Raw genomic sequence first — 25,096 nt, forward strand, 5'->3', positions numbered from 1 at the left:
AAGTACAACATGGCAAAATTCATGCGGCATCCCCGCCTATCTTCTAACAGTATGATCCAACCCCAGTTAACAAGATGGTGGGAAAGAGTCTTGGCTGATTTTCTCTCTCCCTTCTTCCTTCCTCGTCCCAAAGCCAATATCTGCTTGCCCCTCCATGACCCAAACCAGTCATACCGCTTCTGGGTAGCTGGCCTATTCTATCCAAGGCCAGGCAATATGGTTCCTAAGCTCTGTGAAAGCTTTTAGCCATAGATGGGGCCTATGTTGTGCCTCCTTGTCTAACTCCTAGTCGCCACAATAGAAGCAAACATGCCCATTTGTGGAAATGCTCTTTGAGATGGGTTGTTGTTACGACAGACAACACTAGCAGACATCTGGTCATCTATCTGACAGGCCTCGTCTGACCAAAATGTGTTTTTGACCTATGGCTGTCAAACAAGGGGACTGGATCTTAGGAAGTCTTTTGCCCTTGGAAGGTCAGAGATCTGATGCACATTCACACCTCTGCTGTGGTGAGAAAAGATGTGCTAGAAACTAATATTTTTGTGACTGCAGGGAACCCAGTTAGAAAAGGAGATTGTCGACCAGGCTTAAACTGATTTATTAGAAGACAAGACCCTTTTAAAAGTCTTTCTTAAGGTATATAATACAAATGCCCATTCGTGATATGATGATTCATGTAATTAATTAATTAAATAAAAGGAATGGAAATGTGCTTTCATGCAAGAAGAAACCCAAACATGTCAAAGTCCTTTGGTTTCTGGGTGGCCAAAAGATAGAAGTCGTAAAGTCGTGCACCTTTTTGGGGAAAGTAATGTGCAGCAACCTGAGCGATGAGACTCATGTTGCGAATAATACGTGGAAATCACAGTCTCAGGCTAGAGGTCTGGTTGCACTTTACAGCCAGAAGTCACTTTTCATATCTCTTAGAGGTCTATTGTGCGAAAAGTCCCACCTTGCTACTCTGTGCACTTGATATAGCTAAATGTGGCTTCGTAGATAGAAGAAGGGCGAGTATTAAGAAACATCACCTTTTGTAACTCCACAATTTCAGTGGCAGCATTAAGGTGTTTAAAAAGGGTTTGGCGGGGGTGGTTCACTGGGTGATGAAGATACACTCAGGTTTCTCATGAGGAAAGAAATTCTGGTAGACAAAAAGGAAAAGTCATTAGTCTGTAGAAGCTTCCTCCATGCTCGGCCCTCACTTTACCTGTGTTGCAACTACAGGTTAGTTTAAACAGGCCATTCAGCCGTCAACTTCTGCCTGGATAGGGAGGGGTGCCTCAAAAAAGAGATGCCAAGATATTGAAATCACTTGAAAACACTAAAAAAATCCCACCAGAATTTACCAAAAATAGAAACTGAAAACAGGAAAGCCTAGATATAATATATTAATTCGTAGTGAATAGCTTACAACCTTATGTAAAATGGAACCTATCTCATGGCGTGAGGCGATTCTGGATTCTGTTGCTATTAGGTATACTCACTCTAAATCACCCTATGACTAAATGGTACAGAAGTTTGCTGAATGTAACCTCTGCCAGATCAGGATTCCAGATTTGAATCACATTCTCTTTGTCTGTCCGGCACTTCTATTACATCAGCGAAAGTGGCTGAGTCCAATATGCTTGCAGTAATTTATACGAACTGCCTTGGAATGCAGCAATCACTTTATATCCCCTCTTGTTACTGAATTTTTTACTTTTTTAAGTGGTTTTAAAATTTGCACTGATTTCAAACTTGCTAGTTTTAAGTATGTATTTTAGGTAATTGAATGTGCAAGAGAATCTGTTGTGTGTCTGATTAAATATAATAACATGTGTACCTTTTTTGTGGACCTCTTTGGAGTTCCTTGACATAAATAAATAAACTAGACAGACAGTGCAGACATTCATCTGGTCATCTGTCTGAGCAGGCCTTTTCTGAGAGAAAGGTGTTTTCCTCAGATGGCTGTCAAACAAGGGACTGGATCTTAGGAAGACTTTTGTCTTGGGAAGGTTTGAGATCTGTGGCACATTCACACCTCAGCTGTGCTGAGAGAAGATGTGCTAGAAACTGATTTTGGGTGATTGCAGGGAACCCAGTTATAGAAGGAGATTGCTACCAACTTAAACAGATTTATTAGAAAACAAGACCCTTCTAAAAGTCTTTCTTAAGGTATATAAAATAAATGTCCATGCTTAAAATGATGATTCAGTTCGCAAAAACGACTCGTCCCCCTCTCGAGCTAGAGCCTGCCTTACGGCCGTTTTCCAATGTCTCCTCTCTGCACAGCTCAAGTGCAATGAGGATAAGTCAGAAATCCTCTTGTATGGGACCTTTCCTCTTCAGTTTAGGGAATTACTCTGGCTGGCTGACTATCCACTGCCTAATTCCGTGGGTCAGCCTGTCAAAAATCTCAGGATCTGGTTCAAAGAAGATCTCAGGTTCTCTACACAGATTAAGAAGCTTGCCGGGCAATGTTTCGGCACCCTTAAATCACTCAGGAAATTTCTCCCCTTCTGCCTAGGGCAGCTAAGGAAATGGTAACCCGCGCCTTGATCCTTTCACGCATTGACTATGCGAATGCCCTGTACGTTAGCTTGCCAGGGTACCAGTTGAAGAGACTGCAGGTAGTGCAGAACGCTGCAGCAAGATCTCTACTCAACATTCCAGGGAGATCCAGTATAAAGCAACATCTGCACGATCTTCACTGGCTTCCCGTGGCTGAAAGAGTCAATTTAAAGCCCTCACCCTGGCTCATTCAGCCCTGTATGGACTATGCCCTGTATACCTTAGGGTACATTTCAAGTTTTATGTGCCCCCAAGACAGCTGTGCTCAGCAGTGCAGCTTCTGGCAGTTATTCCGCGCTTCCGCCTTACAAGAATGGGTGGTAGCTCTCTGGAGGTGGTGGCCTGGAACTCCTCTTCCCCTGGACCACCGCAGCACCCAGGATCCAAAGCTCTTCAGGAAACGGCTTAAAAGCCTGCTTTTTATTTAATCATCCGTTGATTCTCAGCTCCCATTTAGGTGCCGCGTCAGGACACTCTTGAGTATCTGTGCACACTATAAATGTCAATAACATAATATATGGCATGTAAATGATAATTTTATCTTTTTCTAAGCCAAAGAAAGAAATAGTTGGGCATTTTAAACTGCTCAGATCTACCAATGTGCAGACTGCGGCATCTTCTGTTGTTATAATGCACTTACAGCCGTGTTACCCTTAAAACATGTAAACATGTGCAGTTAACATATTTTGAAGTTCATCACTCTGCAGCTATTCCTTACAGTTAGCATCTACACTGACAGCAGACTTGCTAGGGTTCAATAACATGCTTTGATGCCAAAAGAGGTTCACTTGACATTTTAACGCATGTAAGGTGAAAGGATTGCTTGCTAGAGCACATGCTGGATTTAGCTTTATATTTTCACAGTGAAAAGCCTTTCTGCATCTCAAATGTGCTATATTTACACTTGAACTACACAATAATCAAATATGCAATTTAATATTCCAGAATGGGTACCATAGTTTTGTGGCATGCACAAGAAGTAAGGGGCTGTTTAGCAGCAACTCACGGCCAGTAGACACAGAACATCAGTTACAAATGTCCTGAAAAGCACAATGTTTTGCACAGGTCTCACGGGTGAAAGCAACCTCCTTCTTTGTAGTTTGGATTCCTAAGACAATGGAACATAGATCATCCATTGAGTTAGAGAGGCACTTACCTGTTCTGCACTTCCCTGGATACCACACTACAACTCTGTGAGGTGCTACGCCCACCACTAGGCATTACCATTAGGGACCAAACTCCTCAAATACTAACCAGACCCATGAGGAGGATAACTCTAGTCTCCTTAAAGGAGAAACCCTTAATGCAGTAGTCACCCAATACCTTACCAAGTCACAGCGCCAACACTTGAATTATGAGATTTGTGCTTAACCACATGTCAGAATTCCTCTGAAGCTCTTTGAGGTCACTGAGCTCAGAGTTCTCTAGATTTAGGCACAACTCTGAAAAGCCGTTACAGAAAATATGCCCTTTTAAACCTAAATGTACCATTTGGTATAGAATTTTACCTTTCGCCCTTCACTCAGACATCCAGTGACTTCAATGAAACCGCTACAAAATCGTCCAAAAAATTGATATTTTGGTGCTTTCTATAAAAGTAGAGATGTCCACCCTTAATGTCCTCAACAAAACCTCTTTTAAATAGGTGTACTGTTTATTTGCTTGATGTCAAGAGGGCAGATGGCTTCTCGAAAAGGTCTGGAAATGCTTTATTAAATACAATGGCCCGATTCACAAAGGTAAACTTAGACCTGAATTCTAAGTTTAGAGCCGAAGTCTAGGTTTAGACCCGAAGTCTAACCTTAGACCTGAAGTCTAAGTTTAGAGCTGAAGTCTAACTTTTGACCTGAAGTCTAAGTTTAGACCTAAAGACAAAGATTAGTGCTGAAGTCTAACTTTTGACCTGAAGTCTAAGTTTAGAGCCGAAGTCTAGGTTTAGAACCGAAGTCTAACTTTAGAGCTGAAGTCTAAGTTTAGACCTAAAGTCTAAGATTAGTGCTGTAGTCTAACTTTTGACCTGAAGTCTAAGTTTAGACCCAAAGTCTAAGTTTAGAATTGAAATGCCCAACTTTCGACCAGAAGACTAAGTTTAGAGCTAAAGTCTAACTTTTGACCTGAATTCTAACTTTAGAACTGAAGTCTAGATTTAGAACTGAAGTCTAACTTTAGATTTCAGGTCTCAGTTCACCTTTGTGAACCAGGCCCAATGACTAATAAAGTTAATCTTAAGCAGAGATGTTAAAAAATAAATTGTGATGCAACCAGTCGTCTGGTAGTGTGACTCAAACAGAGGCATTTGTGTTTTTTAGTGCTACAAGCAGACCACCCTGTAAATAAACATGGCTAAAGTCAAAACTACTGGCCTTTTTAATTGAAAATGCATTGGTTTGTTATTTGGTATGTGTGGTTGATCACTTCATCATATTTGCACTCAGGGATAAATGCATTATTGAATGCTTTGATTCATTCTCTAAATCACCCCACCCCCACAGACACACAAACTTGCCAATATATGGAAGGCAAAGATTTTTAAAAAAAGGCCTTGTGTAAATTTTTTATGTGTAGGTTGTAAATAACTAGGGTATGTGTGTCCATCACATAGACTACAGTTCTGTAGAATTTACCACAACATGCACGGATGTGGGCAAAGCCACTTAGCCCATGCCTACAGCTGAGGCCAGACACCAGTTCACGGAAAATGGCAGAGTTCTGTAATTTGGAGCAGCCTATGATTACTTATGTAGTGGATACTATAAAAGAACAAAAGGAAATCTAATAAAAAAACTCAGTGGCATCTCTAAAACGCACACACACACCACACATACACCACACAACACACACATGTTTACGCTCACATTGCTTTGTATAAGTGATAAACTGTTCATAGCCCGAGGTCATCCAATCTAACGTATTCCTCTTCCCCATCACATGTTAAAGTGTAAGTGGACCAGTAGATTGGCAATTTACATTCAGAGCAGCAAACCTGCCCACTGAATATTGAACTGCAAATTAAAATGTCACCAGTGCCCAGGCAACGGACCCCCCTAAACTCTAAGAAGCTGTGTCCCTTTTTAGCTCCCTGCTGCCTTTATCAGACTGCAGTATACCTGTACCAGTGGATGTTAAGTGTGCTCCCAGAGAAGTAGAGTAAGCAGAACATGGGGCAGAATGTGCTACCGGACATCAAGGAAGACAAAGCAGCAACGGCTAGGTAAAAGAACTGAAAACACAGACCAACAGTGAGAGCGAAGGGATACAATTTTACGTTAAAAACAATCCGTCCAATAGCAATCACTGGCAATCAGATCATATTTTTAAATTAGAGTTATGGTTAAAAATTGGGATAACAAATTACATTTAAAAAAACAAATACATTTCTATAAAATTGTCTGTTGAAGAAAGTTTTGGTTGCAACACAAAATCAAAAACCATTTGAATGAATCAGTTATGGTGAGCAATGCAACAAGTACATCCCACAGACCCCATTACCAACAGATCTAACGCGTCATCTTCATTGCTTTTCTCAATTTTTCATTTTGACCCTTCTCTCCAACCCTATGGCTGATTTTATTGATGATCCTGGCAAGGAAGGAATATCTTGCATAACCACTCCTTTGGTACAAAGTAAGTTCATTTCACGGGGGAACAGCCATTACAACGCGGTTTTTACCACGCGTAGCCATTACATCGCATGCGTTACAACGCATGCGATGTTACAATGCTATGCCATTACAACGCAGGTCTTTCCATCAACTTGCACTAGATGGCGTGCTAACATTACAAATAGTGTAGTTTACTATCCCAACACCTTCCCTACTGTTAAGTGGACTGGAGTTGGAATAGTAAATTACACTTTTCTAATGTTAGCACGCCATCTAGTGCAAGTCGATGTAAAGACTTGCGTTGTAATGGCATAGCGTTGTAACCTCGCATGCGCTGTAACGCATGCGATGTAACAGCACGCGTTGTAATGGCTCGCGTTGTAACGTCATACATCCATTTCACAGAGCTGCCAGAGTCTCATATAGAAACAATGGCATAGTGCTGCTTTAGAAGAAGGCACTGACATTAAAGTCAGTTTGAATTCTGTCAGGACGTACTTATGGATTAAAAAAAACATTTGATATTTAAGGAGCTTACAATGAATTAATTCCCTTGTGAGTTGATATTGCAGAGGATGAAGTAGAATAGAATGATCTGTTTCAATGGATCTCAAATATTGTTCTTTTATTGAAGTGATTTCCACAATGAAGTAGACAAGGAGAGACCTCCAGACTGTTAAATTAACATTCAATGAATACTGTTCACAAACTGAAATTATCTTCTACGCAAAGCTCGGGACCTTTCTGTTTTTCATGACCTGCTAGTGACCAGCAACCTATTTCGTTTTTCACTACTTTGAGGCCTTCTCCTCTTATATGCTAGCATTGGGAATTCCTAAATATACTTTAAAGCTGTAATTCTTGATCAGAAAGGAATAGCTTTTTCATGTTTCATATGTTTGGAATGGTAATGATAAATCCTACCTACTGGTGAAGTTTGATTGATATTACTGTTTTAGAAATGCCACTTTTATAAAGTGGACATTTCCTTGCACTTACTACTCTGTGTGCTTTGCAGCATTTCTCCAATACACATCTTAGCTGGGTGACAGCTACACTTTTTGCATTCCCTCTACACAGCCACAACACCGGAAGGATAAGTATGTCTGAGTACCCATCTAAATACATTTGCATTCTGATGGCCTTAGCTGGGCAGGATAGTAGGGAGGGGCTAACACTTCACTTGATTAGGCAGTGACCTGTCCACACACAAAGGACTGATTACTCCCCACAGGTAGCCTGACAGACAGGACACGATTAAAAAGGATCCTTGTGCACTTCAGAGGGCTGCTTTTGAGTCACCCCCCATTAAAGGCACTTTTGGGTATAAATATTTGTCTATGACCCCCAAAAGTCAGACACTACTGGATTTGTAACTGAAGCTCTGCCATAAGACATGATGTTCTGCTGAAATGACTCAACTAGACTACTGATCTGCTTTTCTGTTTTTTGCCCTGCTGCCTATTGCTCTCTTACTTTGCTGAAGGAGAGCTGGACTCCGCCTTTGCTACAAGTGATCTCCACGGACTTGCCTCCTGTTGCTTGAGACTCAGAGAGTAGATGATAACCTTGTCATAGCATTCAAGGGTCCCAGGCAAAGGAGACAGGAGAAACCATACCCAGATGGTTTTCTTTTACAGTTAAGTACTACTATGAGTAAATGGGGACACCCCAATGTGAAGGTCTTCGCACTCACTCAACCAGAAGTTTGGTAGCCAATTCTTCTCTCTTATGAGGAGTTCCATGTTTGAGGCCACAACCAAGTCTTCTTTTCACTATTTTGAGAAGAATTATGATCTTTTCACAGAGATTCAAGCTCAGTCTCGGTTTGAAAAAGCAGGTTTTGGACAATTGTTACAGAGTATGTTGAATGTCAAGCTTGTGTGTATCATTTACATCAGCGAGGTGTGCATGGTGAGCAATCCCAGACCCAACATTGTGATTTGGAACTTCTGAATTGGAATTGGGTGAATTTTGTTTGGCTAGGATTGTTTAGACTTGCATGCTGCACATATGACATTGCGAGGAGAGCTTGTGATGTGAGATGCAGATAGAATGGCCGTCAACCTCTAAGTCATTCCGGACACTGTTTCCAATCCTGGACATTTGTAGTGATAGCCTCATGCATTCTTGTTGTTTTAGTATTGTTTGGCTTCCATTGAGCTAATTAGTCTAAGATACCTTAAATCATTGATTTGTAGATGAAAGGTTTATGTCTAGGGACAATGTCAATATTGCCCTGAGTGAGGTGGGCACTGTAGGTGCAAAGGATTAGAATATATTGTTTAGATGCAGTTTTTTGGTAGCTTTGAAGCACCTAGGATCGACGTGGAGAGAGAGGGAGAAGTACCATGCAAGGGAATGAGAGTGGAGAGGAGGGGGGTTTGTAGTTGAAGAGCAGGTCTACAAAGTGTGGAGACTTATGTCTGATTAGGGAAGTGAGGATAGCAGAGGTGATGGGGATAAGGATATGGGAAGGGCATTGTTCCTGGATAATGGACTCTCCTTGTAAAAATTAAATGAATCACCAAACCAGTAGGTACACAATTATAGCTTGAGCTATATTTAAAGAGACTAATAATTGGGAGCAAATAAAACTACAAGATAGGTATAACCAACAAAATATACTTCATATTTTCAGAATGCCTGATGCAGGGGTCTCCAACTTTTCTTTACTAAAAACGACATATTTTCTATAACAATCTTCCAAAGCTACTAGTATTATTAGTGTTGTAATAGTGGCCACATAAGACAAGATTACATTGTTGGCCATGCCAATCAATACTATCAGCAGTGATCACCTCAAAGCATCAGGCAGAGTTACCAGCAATAATGTAAAAGGCGTTATCAATTTGCAATGCTTCAACATGTGTAATACATAACACCCATACTTTATTGCCCTTGGTACCAAGGTAATAATAAGTCACCATGGCATTGAATGATTCTTAACTCAAATATTAACTTTAAATATAACATGACATGGATTTGTAAAGCTCCCGCCCAACTTAAATTGTATGTTGGTGCTTAAATAAAATGTGTTTACTGTTACCCAACTCATTGGTTGGAATAGTTAAATTGGAAATTTGTCCACTTTTTCTCCAAACATCAGCTTATGAGTTTTGAAAATACATATATTTTCATCTCTCTCTCTCTCTCTCTCTCTCTCTCTCTCTCTCTCTCTCTCTCTCTCTCTCTCTCTCTCTCTCTCTCTCTCTCTCTCTCTCTCTCTCTATATATATATATATATCGATATAAAATAAAACCTACTGACAGTCACCTGTAGGGGTGATAGCTAGGACCTAGTTACCATAGGAAAAACATTTTTTGACTTGCTTATAACTTTAGCACAGTTTGACGAATCTTCATCTAATTTTACCAAAAAAGGAGCACAGTATGTCTAGTTCTGCATGGAATGTTTTGGAGTGATCAGTCAAGCGGGGGCAGAGAAAAAGGAGGGGTCAAAAACTGTACGTTTCCCATGCAATTTCCCATAGGCATTTTGAATACGTCTGCAGCCCTACTATATGGAATTAAACCAAATTTGAGGCAGCTCTTGGTCCAGAAAGAGCGTTTTTTATGATTTAGTGTAAATCAGTTTAGTAGTTGCAGAGTTAATAAAGAAAAACCTTTAGGTAAAAGTAGCCTGATTCCATAGGTGGGATAGAGGAGGGTGAGAGGCACCTATGTTGGGTACAAAATTGAGTTATATTGGTGTTTTTTTCCACTTTGGGAATACGCAGATCCCCGTCAGGCTCAGCATAGTCCACATGTAAATCAGCGTCGGATCCGCAAATATTAAAGCACTTTGAAAAAAGCAACTTTCAGACACCGACAGAGCCACTCTCCCACCCACTGAAAAAACAAAAGGTTACAGGGACATTATAGTTAGGAAATAGAATTAAAATACCTTAGAAATTCACTGAAAAAACTAAAGATTACAGGGATGTTATAGCTAGGCTCAGCTTTCACATGCACAAAACCTTAGAAATTGAGCAGGTATAGTTACCTGAGCAAACTATAACTTACCCCCCCACCCCCCGGCAAAGCACTGCTTATGACCTCACATATTACATTACACATGACATGGTCAGTGACATCATTGATGACATCTCAAAAGGTTCTAATTACTTCCCCTAGCAGCACCCGCAGCAGGGAGGATGCCAACATTTACAGCGAGCCAGGAGGTGCATAAAGGCAGCCTTTGGATCCTCCAGTGCGGGAAGCTCCCAGACGTGTACCCGGGCGAAGACCAGCCAAAGAGTGGGCCTGTCTACGCCCATCAACAGCCAGAGGAGGTTGGGCTGGGCTACCCTTTTACATTTACGCCCAAACACAATACAGTAAGCCATTTATTTATTGTGATAAGAAATGAAATGGGGAAAAAGAAAGTAACACCAATACCTTCATCTTTTAGTTTCCCCAGTGGGTCGCATGAATTCCGGCCCCTGTTCCACCCTGAATGGCTATCTTCAGTGGGTGGTAAGGGCCTTAAATCAAGAAATTGAACTGGCAAAGAGGAGATTTTTGTTATCTCCCCCTCCGGTTCAAGGAGCTAACACCACTGAGAGCACCCCTCCCACCCTTCCGCTCTCAGAGGTAGCTAGAGTGGGTAGAGGGATGCATACTAATTTGGTTGTGGAGGACTTAGGAGAAGCGGGGACTCAACCTAATTCAATATCCCATGCTGAACTGGTGTGGGCCCCCATAGAACCACCCAAACTGAAGTCTGGCAAAAAAAAGGGACTGAGGTTGGCTGTAAAGCAAGGAGATCTTTATGGCTCACATAAAATGCACATTAAGTTTGCCATCAAGACCCCCCGCAAGATACATCAAGCAGGAAGGTGGAAGCAGATGGGGAGCCTTCTGGGCTGGAGGTAGCTCGCGAGGGTTCCTGCATGGAGATTATGGCTATTGTAAACGCAATCTTTAGTGCCAGTAGTGTCATGGTTGAACAAGATTGACGAGGTCCTGTTAAACATGCAAGACACCTTAAAAACTTGTACTCAACTCCCTACAAGTAACCTGTACCCGTAACCAGTAACGGGTAATAACTCAGGCCAAGTCTCATACTTTACAGAGGCCCAAGGTTCCACACATCTTGGCATGAAAAAAAAATGCCGGAGATTTATTAGTAGGTAGAAATCATAGGTATGTGAATTCATTAAACCCTTCACCTGGAGCAGGGTACAATCAAACATTCCATCGACTCCAAAATAACAATGAAATGCCTGCCCCAACCGTTACAATATGGCTTTAGTGAAGATTACGACCAACTGAAAAACAAGGTGGTAAATTGGTTAAATGAAAACCTAAGTAAGCAAAATGTATCTCACGATGACATTAACCATGTGCGGAGCATGGATTGGGTTGTGACCATGCCAAAAGGGATGCTTTTGATTGTGTGGTGGTAAACTTCACAAATGAGGCCTTGGTAAGACAGATCATAACAGGCTTCCCACATTTTAGTTGCTTGCAAAGTAGAATTGAAATCTTGCCTTTAGGCTATTTCTATAGTACTCCTAGTACACCTCAACATCATCTCACCCATTCATTGCTTTTTACACCTTTCGCAGTCCTACATTTTAACAGATTTGATCCTATTGCCCCTCTGCAACAAATAGATTGACTTACCACACAACCTGATGGGCCTTCTCCCAGCCAATTGTCAGGATTAATACAAGATGGTTTGTTAGATCCCCTAGCTCAAATGGGATGTAATATTGCTTCCTGGAACATCACAGGTCTGCGGGCTAAGTCAAATAGCCCTGACTGGAATAATTTCATAAAAAACTGGAATATTGTTTTCTCTAAGAAACCTGGAGACAAGAAGTTGTGTGTGTAAAGGGGTACCATGTTTTGTGGAGCCTGCACCTCCCTCCTTAGCAGGCAGGACAAAAGGGGGGGATAGCATCTGTTATGATTCCTGCCTCAAATGTATCGAAAGTATGGTCTTCCCCTTATTTTTTTTAGCTACCCTTATGTCTTGGCTGGGAGTGTTTAAACTCAAGGTGGTTAACTATTATTATATCCATTTTAAAGACTTTAACCTGGAGGTTTTTGCTCCTTTTGATAATTTTGTGACATCCTTTCTTTGCAGGAAAAAACGTAAAACAATGTTAAAGTGGGCAGTAGATTTTAACTTAAAATTTTGCGATTTGAATGGTAAGCGAATGTGTGGAATATCGAATATGGAGAAACAATATCTAACGCACTTTGATCATGCTGTGTACGGAGATGCTTTGAATAGCCTTATTTCAAGATTTTCTCTGCTCCCAGCAAGTGACCTGGTAAAAAATGTAATGAGAAAAAGTACTCCCACTTTTACGGGTTGTTACTGGGGGTAGGACTATTGACTATCAGGCACACGCATCATCATAGGGTTTTGCGATTCCTTAATAGCGATTATTAAGGAATCGCAATTAAGGAATAGCAAAACCCTATGCATGTAGGAATCGCTAAAGAAATAGCTATTCCCACAAATTCCTTAATTGCGACTAGCAAATTGCGAGTCGCAATTAAGGAATGTCTTCCCATTCATTCCTATGGGCCTCCAGGCCCATAGGAATGAATTAGAGATTGCGGGAGCAATTTGCGAGTACCAGTAGGCACTCGCAAATTGCTCCCGCAATTTTGATGGTGCAAGGGTGTCCAAAGGACACCCTATTGCACCCATGTATGTTCACTCTGCACCAATGTTGCATACACACATGCTCTAAGGGCATGTGTGTGGGCAACATGAAACTTAGAAAAATGCAAATAAGTGCATTTTTCTAAGTTTTCGCAAATTACCATGAGGTCCAGCCTCATGGTAATTTGCTCACGCTAATAGTGTAATCGCTATTTTTTAAACTGTAATGCATTGCATTTAAGGAATCTAAATTCGGGATTCCTTAAATGCAATCGCTATTTGAGAAATCACAATAATTTGCGATTTCTTAAATTGCGAGTGGCAAGTTGTTTCATGCATCGCAAAAGCTATTTTTGCGATCGCAAACGGCTGATTTTTGCGATTCGCGCCGTTTGCGATCGCAAATAGCTTTGATGCATGTGCCTGTATATTTTTATTTCACATGAACTGGCCTTATACACCCAGGATTTTATGATTGTTCCATTCTGTTTGGATGATTGCAACCGGTTGGTTCTAGCATTAAATATTGAGGTAAAACCTGTAAATATGGATTAAAAGGTACTATAGCAATGGGTAGAAAGGGATTAACAGTGAAATGGGCTAAGGTAATCCCTGACCGCTTCTTGAAGCAATACGTTTGTGATCATTTATCTTTACTTGCCCTTTGCCTGGCACAAACTCTTATAGGAAAGGACTTACAACTAGGATTTGAAAAGTTATGCACTGTTATAAATAGAAATCTCACAATGAACATATCCACAAAGGAAAAACCTCTGTTTAGGCGGTTTAACTCAGAATGTTAAGCAGCCCATAAAAAACTTGAAACCTCTTCTGAAAATAATTCTGTGCTTGGTACAAGAAATTAAGCTTATCAGACGGCAATATAAAGAAACTGTAGAAGAGAGGAAAAGGGCTATTAGAATGGAAGCATGGAATGACATACAGCTCATTAAGAAAATAATAAACCTTTTTGGAAAATAGTAAATAAACCTTACTTTACAGGCTCTAATGTAACTAAAATTGAGATCGTAATACCCGCAGATAAATGGGTGGCGCATTATAGGAGCATTTTTCAGAATCTATGAACCCAGATATTACCTTCACAGATAATGAAAAAGCAAATACAGATAAATTGAAGTATAGACCTCGAACTTTGTTTGATTTCTTATGTTTTGAGGTCAAGGAAGTGGAGGAAGCAATTAGTAAATGTACAGCGTGGTGAGTTGCCAGGGACTGGCAGAGTTCCACCCAATGTTTTCAAATGAAATAAAGAACTGGGGGCCACTCTTTTAACCAATGTTTTAGAGGTTTTATCCCTGAATCCTGAAAAACGGTCATAGTGGTCCCAAGTTACGGAGTGCCTGGAAAATTGGGTCATAGAGAATACAATATTGTCAAACCTACAATTTGGTTTTAGGCCAGGAGTAAGTACAATAGACCAATGCTTACATTTGTACTTGATTGCAGGTAAATATCTATCAGCTAAAAAACGAGCTTTGCACATGGCCTTTATTCACTTATCCATGACCTTCGACTTGGTAAACCGGGAAAAGTTATGTTCATTGATGAAGGAGATGTGGGTAAAGAGTGGTCTTCTACTGCTACTCAAGTGTTTATATCAGATCTCAGTGTGCGCTATGGTCCCCAGGGAGAATTAGCATCCTGGACAAAAACCACATGTGGAGATTCTTTTCCTGCTATATATAAATGGCATTGCCAAACATTAAGGGCCTTAGTTATGAAGGACTGCAAAACCTTTTTGCCGCAGTTGCGTCACTTTTTGTAATGTCTTCGGTGGCATAAATAATGAGCCATGTTGTGCAACATTTACAAAGTGACGCATTTAAGCAGATGCGTCACTTTGTAAAGGCCTGCGCTATATTATACCTGCATCTGGTATAATGTATGCAGGGTAGGCCTTCCCCCGAAATAAAGGGTCGTAAAAGTGTCACAGTCAGTGTCAGTGATAACTTTATTTCGGCCATTAGACCATAAAAGTGCACATAAGTACATCAGCAGGTACAATAAAACAATAAATAATTTTACAATTTAAAAAAGAATTAAACAAGACGTTATCATGTGAAAAGTAAATACAAAGATTAATTTAAAAAGATTCGTCTCCTGCGCCACATGCCATATAAATAACGAGATACGGCAAATACAATAGGGGGGTGGGTATCATAAGTTAGGGACCTAAGAGCCTGCTTAAAATGAGGAAAACCCAAATTCCTACAAATGGGAATTAACCAACATTTTCTAATTGCAGAGTATTCAGGACAGAAGAACAACACATGTGAAACGGTCTCCAATTTGTAATTACATGCGGGACAACTTTCCTGATTCTGGCTCTGCCACTTAGCTGAAAAGGACCTGACTGGTAAAGTGCCGTGTCTGAGCTGAATGTATAATTTTCGAGCAAGCGGGGGTTCGATTTGATCCATGAATTCCTCAAATTTTAAGTCAGGTTTAACTGTGAGGAACTCAGAAGTCAATCTACCCACTGTTATAGAGCTCGAAAGTATTTGGAGATTCCGTGTACATATCAGTGAAGCTAGTTCTTTCTTTGTTAATCCGGTACAAAAAGTTTCTGGGGAATCCCAGAATTCCGGGAGTCCTAGACAGGCACTGGCAGCTTTGATATGTTGGAGCCAGGGAATCTTTTTAGATTTAAGGAGAGGCCAGATCGCAATGAATTCAGCTCTGTATGAGGCCAGTTCAGGAACCGACCACAACCTTTTCCAATACAAGATTGGTCTGGCACTTACAATCTCATCTATTGAGACTAGGCCAAAATCAAATTTCAAGGGAGTCAGAGGCGTACTAGAGGGGAGCCCTACAAGTGTTCTTAAAAAGGACTGCTCAACCTTAGTAAGGGTCTCTGTTTGCTTATGTCCCCACAAATCAGCCCCATAAATTACGGCCGCTCTGGCCTGTCGACAAAAAATCTCCAAAACGGGTGACACTGGTTTATAGGTCGATTTTTTAAAAACTTTAGTGAGACCCCCCACCAACTGCGAAAGCTTAAGCGTCGACTTGGCTATCTGCTTATCCCAGTTAAATTTCTCAGTCAGAGTGAGGCCTAGGTAGACAAAAGTTTTAACCCTTTCAAGGGGAGTGCCGTATAGAATTGGGTTTGGACGCACCCGGTTAGGGGGGTTGAAAATCATACATTTTGTTTTCCCCAGGTTGATTTCCAATCCCCGCTGCTCACAGAACTTTACAAAACCATCGAGTGTGTTTTGAATGCCCGATGATGTTCTAGACAACAACAGAGTGTCGTCTGCGAACATCAGAGCGGGCACTCGTCCTGTTACCAGTTTTGGGGCATCGTTGTTTACCACACTATTCAGATGGTCAACAAGACCATTGATGTAAAGGCTAAATAGTGTGGGAGCCAACACACACCCTTGGCGGACACCTTTGTGAACAGGAAATCGATCAGTAAGGTCACCATGCTTGCCACATCTCACCTGGGCAAAATTATTTTCATGGAGCCTAAATAAGACTGCTAACAAATAGGGCGGGAGGCCCAAATCAGCTAGAACCTGCCACAATTTAGCTCGTGGAACTAAGTCGAAAGCTGCCCGCAGGTCCACAAACACAAGGTAGAGGCTGCCACCCTCCACCTTGGCTGTTTTCCAATACAGGACCTGCAGGCGAAAAATCTGATCGACAGTAGAAATACCAGCCCTAAAACCTGCCTGGAAGGTAGAAAGGATCCCTTTCTCTTCAATCCACTCAAGGACCCTATCCAGCAGAATCCTCCCCATTAATTTTTGGGAGGTATCAATTAGGCTAATGGGCCTGTAGTTGGAAGGGGTCAATGGACAACCCTTTTTTAGGATAGGGACAATTTCAGCTCCAAGCCACGTTGGAGGCACATTGTCCCCCTGTAGAATGCAGTTAAATAGGGTGACCAGATAAGGGGCCCATATCTTTGGTTGTGCCCTGAACAAATCTCCAGGCAATTTATCAAGGCCGGGAGCCTTATTGGGGAGCATCTTTCCTATTGCTGTTTCCACTTCAGTCAGAGTAAAACAATCAGCTAAATCACAGCAACCGGGTAATGGTAAGAATTCGGAGGTACAGGTAGTTAAACTGTCCTGATCGGGCATACCATATAAGTCACCAAAATGACTTTCCCATATTGAGGAGGCAATATTAGGTGTAGGAGCATGGTGTTGCCCACCAACTCCAGTTGCTACAATGGACCAAAAAGATTTGGCATCATTTCGGCTAAGTGCCAAGCCCAGTTCTTCCCACATTACAACCTCCCTTTCCTTCTTCGCGTCACTGATTGGTTTTTTATACAGGGAGCGATTTACCCTGATGACTTCTCTGTCGTTGGTTTTAATGGCCAGCAACAGAGCCTTTTTGGCCATGCGGCAGGTCGTATTAAACCAGCGGGCAGTTGTGGTCTGAAACTGGGTTACCTTCTTTACCGGAAACAATGTGTCTTTTAGAGCCGTAACCAGTTGGCCATGTATATCAATTGGACTGGTCGATGGGCCAATTTTCCCCATTTCTTCAAGAAATGGTATGATAATCTCGTAAAGTTCCGCAAGTTTACTGTCGGACGTTAGGAATGTAGGCCATTTGACCCTCCTTCTGCAATTTGCGATAATCAGTGGACTAGTAACTTTGTTTACATTCGGTGAGGGATTTTTTAGGCCAAAGCTCCCTGGTTTAAGGGTCAATGCTAAGGCATTGTGGTCACTATCAAACCTCTCGATGACCTCAAATTTATAAATCCTGTCCCAAAACCTAACTTCCAGAAAGATATAATCAATTATAGAGGTATGATTTGGTCGGTTAAATGTTACCTTCCCAGGTCTGTCTGGATTCACCCTGCCATTGCATGCTCGTAATGATGCCGCTAGGGCCAGCGACTGCAATTGCAAAACAGGGGGAGTCCAGACTTTAACCAACGGCATCAACGGATCAGGGATATTCCATAATAGATCTACTTCGTCTGCATCTCCTAAATTTGGGTCCCAAAGAGGCTCGAAGTGACAATTAAAGTCCCCACCCAGTATTATCACAGTGGAGGGGTCGAGTGACTGCATAAGTTTGGACAGTTCGACAATGGTCTCGGATTCATGGCCCCGCTTGTTTGGCCTTGCATAAACATTTATCAATGCAATTTTAGGGCCATTTATTGGATCCAATAAAACGAGTTGTACATCCCGAGAGTTGGTTTGAATTTCCACTGCCTTTGCTCCTAGGCATGTACCAACCCATATGGACAGGCCACCCGAAGGTCTACCCCTAATGCCCATACTTGCCAAAATATCATATGTTGCAAAGCCCAAAACCACACTCTCGTTAAGCAGCCAAGTTTCCTGGAACAGACAGATATCAAAAGTGGCAATAAACGCACCCCACTCAGCCATAGGAAGTTTATTTTTAAGACCCGCCACATTCCACGAAAGGATTCTGACATGGTCAGCAGCCATAACATTCTTAGATAATACCAGGTCCAGAGAACCATTAGAATTGCTCGACGTAGGTAAACCAACACCAGCCCCTTTGACAGGTATAGAGTTTATGGGGAGGCAAAGAGTAGAAAAAGGGATAGGAGGGGATTCCACAAAGGGTTCTAGAATCTGGGTCCCCGTACACTGCACAGGTCGTTCAATTGGGTCAGGTTTGTCAATATCCAATGGGCTAAAGATGTTATTCGGTTTAGATTGGGCAAGAACAGGGGGTGAGTTGGTCAGTGACCACGTATGTCAGTCACATCCGTCGAGGCCAGAAAGAGCTTCATATCTATTAGCAGCCTCGAACGGCGTGAATGGCATCAGGTGGTCCATCCTCCTGCTTCTATTCCCATAATTCCTAGGCGGTATGGTATCCCACCTTGGGGCATTATCCAAAGCTTTTGGAATATAGTTTGGCTCTAGTGATGTATAGCCACCGTCAGAAGGTGCACGTAGATTAATCTGGGGAAAATCACAAACTACAGGGTACCCAACTCTGGTCCCTTGAGTTCTGGGATAGAAATATGTAAGTTCGAGGGGGAAAATAGAGTTGCCAGAGTTTCCTGCTGGCCAATTTAGGATGTGTCTAACAGCCTTGGGATCTCTAAAATTTATAACGATTAAGTCCCCCTTGATATCCTTCACCCTACTTCCTAGCCAAGAGAGTCGGCGTACATGGAGGATCTCACCATTGATGTTATAGGGAAGGGGACGATTCTGTCTTAACCAGTATACTGTTTTATTTTTAAATTGATAGAACCCTTCCCTCTTGCCTTCTGGTAGTTTAGGAACGCCCGCAAGTACAACTACATAAGGGACAGATTCTGAAGGTAGGTCCACTTGGGGCTCCTTACATTTTATATCCTTAACAGTACTAGAACTCCTCTCGACACCCATATTTCCCACACCCTGATTTTTTTCGGCCCTAGATGTCATGCTGAGAGCAGGTGGAACTGATTGCCTTACAGGTTTGGGAGATATAGGCCTCTGTTGCCTGGGATCTGAAGTCGTGCTACCTACAGTTGGGCATTCACTTAAGACAGGAATAGACGAAGGCGTGATAGCTACAGGAGGATGGGCTAGAACTAATCGGTCCTTAGCCTGCCCTACTTTACTACAAGTTGCCAACTCTAGATTCCGTAGCCTATCCTCAACCCTCTTTAACCTCTCAATGATTGGTAAAATAAATGACCTTATAAGCTGTTCAATATTTGCCAACTGGTCAGTATGCTGTGTTTCCTTATGTAAGGTAGTGACCAATTCCACTGATATTGGAGCTGTGTTAGAGGCAACCTTTGTGGAAGGTGTATTTACCATATTGGCCTTAGGAGTAGGTGCATCCAAATTAATGGCATTATTTTTTTTTTTTTCCCAAAGTCACAATGGCTAATCCTAGGTCTGCTTGAATCTCCCCCCTTTTTCCTCCTTTTAATTGGAGGGGGACCAGGAACTTTAGAAGACACTAATTTCCTAGTCTTCTTTTTAGCTATCACCGCATTTGGCAAAGGAGAGTTTACTATCTCTTCTACGCCCACAAGAGAATTAGCGTAAGTAGAGATAGAGTTCGTATAGACAATATCGTGCGGGTTGGGTGGAAGACTTCGGGGGGATAACTCCCGCAAGAGTACAGGAACGCTATCTGTAGACAATAAGTCATCACTTTCATTAAGAGGGCTGGCATCAGGCAAGGTAACTTGTTGAATTAAATCTATGAAGGGCCTATTCTTCATATATTCCACTGACTGGCGACGCTCAGCCCGTCGCTCAGCTAGAGTGTCTTCCTTCCCTCCATCTATGGGAACCTTGCTGAAATAGCGATCTAATGTACCTTTCATGGGACCCCCTGCCTTACTCAATGCCACAATATCGTGGCTCTCGGCCATAATTGATAAGTGATATGGTGTACAGTATATGACCCTCACGCCGGACAGAGTATAACCCCCGCCCGGCCTCCTCTGGCCTCCAAGGGTCTCAAAGGGTCCACCCTTTGCCCGGGCTATGCCCCACCCGCGTTCCGCTCACGCAAAAAAGGAAGGGAGTAAAATAGGGAAGATAATTGATAGGGGGGGTCGGGAAGAGGTCCAGGTACAGCAAATCAGTCAAACAACAAAGCACAACAAAGCGCCCTGGTCCTCGCAGTCCCGCGATAACAAATGATACAAGTCTATCCCTTTAGCGGCGCAGACGAGAGGAAAGTTCACCACATCTGCCCCAAACAGAAAGGGACACGGTCCAGAACCTCAAGTTGGAATAGCAGTACGGCAGTACTGCAAGGGGGTAACAATGTCAGTTACAGTTAAAGATGGAAAGTGAGAGGTGCTCACCTGGCGAGTGACCTCTAGCTGTACTCAGTTGTCAGGGGTATGGCCCAGACCAGACTCCTCCGGGCTCTGACGGGCAAGGACGGGCCCGCCCTTGGCCCGGGCTTCGCCCGGGCGCGGCCCGCGCGCGTCCCGCGCAGCGGCTCGTCCTCCGGGCCCTTAACCCTCCCCGGCGCAGCCTGATGACGCTGTAGGCAGGCGCCCGGGGGAGGGAATGCTGGGGTTGGTAGTTTTTTGGAAGAACCGCCGTTCCCCTCACGGCACTGTCGCAGGCTGGGCAGAAGTTCCGGATTGAAGAGCCGTTCCCCTCACGGCTGGCAAGGTGTGTCCTGGAAAGTCAGGTTTAGCGCGTCCCGCGCAGCGGCTCGTCCTCCGGGCCCTTAACCCTCCCCGGCGCAGCCTGATGACGCTGTAGGCAGGCGCCCGGGGGAGGGAATGCTGGGGGTGGTAGTTTTTTGGAAGAACCGCCGTTCCCCTCACGGCACTGTCGCAGGCTGGGCAGAAGTTCCGGATTGAAGAGCCGTTCCCCTCACGGCTGGCAAGGTGTGTCCTGGAAAGTCAGGTTTAGCGCGTCCCGCGCAGCGGCTCGTCCTCCGGGCCCTTAACCCTCCCCGGCGCAGCCTGATGACGCTGTAGGCAGGCGCCCGGGGGAGGGAATGCTGGGGGTGGTAGTTTTTTGGAAGAACCGCCGTTCCCCTCACGGCACTGTCGCAGGCTGGGCAGAAGTTCCGGATTGAAGAGCCGTTCCCCTCACGGCTGGCAAGGTGTGTCCTGGAAAGTCAGGTTTAGCGCGTCCCATCTAATACAATTTCACTGCGACACTTCTAGGACGCTACTGAGTCAATATCTTACACCTGCCTCACAGCAGGTGTAAGACTGACGCAGGCCCTTTCACATGGGGCACATTGCTGGAGTTGTGTCTGTTTTCAGACACACCCCTGCACTGCATCACTTTTGCACCTACAGATACGTCAGTAATACTAACTCTTTGTGACACGGAGTGCTGTACATTAAATACGGCACATTCATGGCGTCGCAAGGAAAGCACAGTGAAAACTGTTGCATTGCTGTTTTCACACAGTAATGTGACAGTTTTCATAAATGAGGCCTCTCATTGGCTTAGGACAAGATATCCCTGTTATGGGGTGCCATCAAAGACCAATTTTATTATATGCGGATGATGCTGTGTTTATTGTATGAACCACAATTGGCTTGAAAGTATTACTGGATGGTTTCGCAACTTTTATGACTACTTTAGATCTTAAAATATATTATGGTAAATCTTCTCTAATGATTTCCAAGCCGCGGAATACTAAAAGGAAACTTTATTAAATGGGAAGTGCAATATTAGAGAAATTTCATGCTTTAATTTTCTGAGGATTTTATTTAGCTCAACGCTGTCATGGAAACAGCTTTTGACTGTTACGGCAAATCAGTTTAAAAGTAATGTTGAAACAATTTTCTGATTCTCTTAGAATCTAGGGAAAAAAACAGCTAAGGAGCTTATTTATCTCTATAAAACAAAAGGTGTTTCAGCAGGATCTTATGAAGCTGGCCTATGGGAATATACAAACGTAGACCTCTTACAGAAGGTAGAAAACTCTTTCCTGATAATATTATTACAGGTCCCCCAAGGTGCAGCAAACTTATTATGCCATGAAAAGCTCGTTCTTTCACACCTAACGGATCTCCTAAATCTCTCCCCCATATTGTTATGGGTTAAGGCTTGGTTTAACTCTGAGGCCTCCTTGGTGCGGGCATGCATCCCGGAGTGCCTGGGTCTAACAAGAGTGAGGGAGATCGTTTGGTTGTCCTACATAAAGAAGCCTTTTGTAATGTTGGGTATGAATGAAGTTGGTGCACTGATACAAGCTTGAGGAAAGCACAAAACATGCTAGCCTAGGTGAGATATGTCTTATTGGTAACAACAAATGAGAAGGAACCTTATTTATTTTGGGTAACAAATCCCGTTTCCAGGTGATATCTTTCCAATTTGTGGGTAGCCTTTCCCACCCATAATAGTTGGTCATGTGATCTATCCTCGTGCGTGTGTGATCAACCATCCAAACACAGCACATGTCACCTGACCCTGTTGTGGCCTTTATATGAGGCTCCAAGGCAAGTTTTTAATACCTATTTTACGGAAGCCAAAAGTTAGACTTAATTTAGAAGGATCATGTTATTTACTATGAATGGAAAGTAAAGATGTTTGCTGGGCAGTTCTACATTTTTTGAGAACATGCATAGCATTTAGAAAGAAATATGAATAGGTTTTATATAGTCATCTGCTTATATGTGCATAACAGTTTTAAGTTAGAATTCTGAAATGAGGTAACCAGTTATTTTAAAATAGTTTGTTTATATGTTCTATTGCAAGCCGGAGATTTAAAATATAGTGTACATTGTAGTTCCCTTTTTAAATAGTAGGGGGTAACTCTTGGGTATCTGTAGAAAGGTTTTTAAATAATTAACAGTATTGTTATTGTTTGTATATGTATTTTAATGAATATTATTTAATGATTGATGTCTTAAAGGTACAATGACATTTTGATTTGTGATATGTTTGATGCTTTTATGGATTTATGTATTCCGAATAAAGATTTATGACTGACTGACATCCCTGATGACGTCATCCAGAGAACCACTCACACCCCAAACAACCTCTCAGCCACCCACTCCCACATACACAATCACTCACATAGACATTCACAGACCCATACAACTACTCACACACCCATCCACTCACTCATACAGCCACTCACACTACCACTTACTCACTCATACAGCTACTCACATAACCATCAGTCACCCATACAGCCACTCTCACAGCCATACACTCACCCATACAGCTTATCACACACCCAATCATACAGACTCTCAATACAGCCCCTCACTCACCCACACAGCCACTCGCCCACCCAACCACACACCCACACAACCAATTATATTCTCATTCACACATCCAAACAACTACTCACACACCTGCTCACTCACCCATACAAGCACACACACAGACACTCACTCTCTAATACAGCAACACACACACCAACTCACTTAACCAAACAGCCACTCTTTCACTCATACAGCCACTCACACAACTACTCAGTCAACTATACATTCAATCACCCACTCATGCAGCCACTCACACAGTCACTCACTTACCCATACCTACTCACTCTAGAATACAGCCACTTACAAAGCCACTGTGATATATATATATATATATATATATATATATATATATATATACACACACACACACACACACACACACACACACACACATACACACACACACACAACCAAGCAGAAGTTTTTAATTTACTAGGCTCGTTTACATACTGGAGAACTTCTTTCAAGCAGCTGAGGAGCTACCATTAGTCCACGAGCTATTGGTTAGAGAAGCCTAATCTAATATGACAACTTAACGTTACTGACCATCATTCTTCACTTCTTTTTCCCTCCATTTAATTTCAGAATGTTAATGGCCCAGGTCGACAAACTAATAAATATGTAAGCTCTGTTGTGACCAATTAAACGTCTTAATGGATTAATCTTTCTTTTTTTCCATCTCCTTCCAGGTTTTCCGTTCCAGGGCAGTGAGTCAATCACTCGAAGTTGTGCCGTTAAATGTGAACAAAGTAATCTAGATGAGATAGGACTTGAACACCCTATTTTATGCTGCAAAAATGATTTGTGTAACTGCAGAGCAATTGATGGCTCTTCTTGTACCAGTAAAAGCCCAACAACCGTCAGCAGCAGCAGCTACGCGTTAATCACATTGGCCCTGGTCCACTGGGCTTTATGTAAAACTCAACTCTGATTTGGGAAAAAGATATGCCATGATGAGCATGCTCATTTGCAAAGCACTAAACAGATCTGATCATTGGAGAAGCATACATTTTAGGAGTAAAAATACCTGGTTATGCCCCTGGAGTGAGAGGAAAAAGGGATATATTTTGTCATAATATCAAAGGCCTGGTTTATGTCACTGTTGTATATTTGAAAAGAAAAATAATATAAGGAACACTTTCATTATCTTACTAAAACATATTTAATATATCCCCTCAAGAAGTAGACATCAGCACAGATCAAATTTTTACCACTTAGATTTAGTGACATTGGAGTGAATGATGCCTTTACTGTGCAATACAGCAGTCCTCTTCTTTTGGGGGTTTTGGATGAGGTTCAAGCCATGATAGTTTTATTTTACCAAAGATGAGAAACATACTTTTCTGATGAGTACTGTTAATAAATTATATTATAACTATCACATTCTTTTATGCAACTTCATGCATGTAACAAAAGGGCAGTGTGATTTGTTTGTGTTGTGTAATTGATAGTCAATGTTCCTCAGCTGCACTAACTGAGTGTGAACTTGTCATATGTGTCAGCTTTCTTTTCTGGGGATTAAGGGCCAGATGTATTAAGAAACCATTTTGCAATTTCCTAGTTGCAAATCCTTGTGAACTAGGAAATCTCAAAACAGCATGCATGAAAGTGTGTTGAACT

At 42.3% G+C, this 25,096-nt stretch overlaps 1 protein-coding gene across 5 annotated transcripts in view; it reads left to right on the forward strand.

Moving 5' to 3' along the window:
* The window catches only part of LOC146830605 (ly6/PLAUR domain-containing protein 2-like), a 254,480-nt gene extending 229,626 nt beyond the window's left edge, over positions 1-24,854 (forward strand). For 2 of the 5 annotated variants that reach the window (XM_085604796.1, XM_085604793.1), the window contains exons 3-4: positions 10,293-10,495; positions 24,166-24,854. In XM_085604796.1, coding sequence (XP_085460922.1) covers positions 10,293-10,495; positions 24,166-24,234 — 272 coding nt within the window. In that variant the 3' untranslated portion in view covers positions 24,235-24,854. The remainder of the gene's footprint in view (positions 1-10,292; positions 10,496-24,165) is intronic. The other 3 variants (XM_085604797.1, XM_085604795.1, XM_085604794.1) reach the window with 2 other exon arrangements.
* Positions 24,855-25,096: the final 242 nt, after the last annotated feature.

The sequence above is a fragment of the Triturus cristatus genome, chromosome 5_1 (genome assembly GCF_964204655.1).
Source record: "Triturus cristatus chromosome 5_1, aTriCri1.1, whole genome shotgun sequence".
In the NCBI taxonomy this organism is placed as follows: Eukaryota; Metazoa; Chordata; class Amphibia; order Caudata; family Salamandridae; genus Triturus; species Triturus cristatus.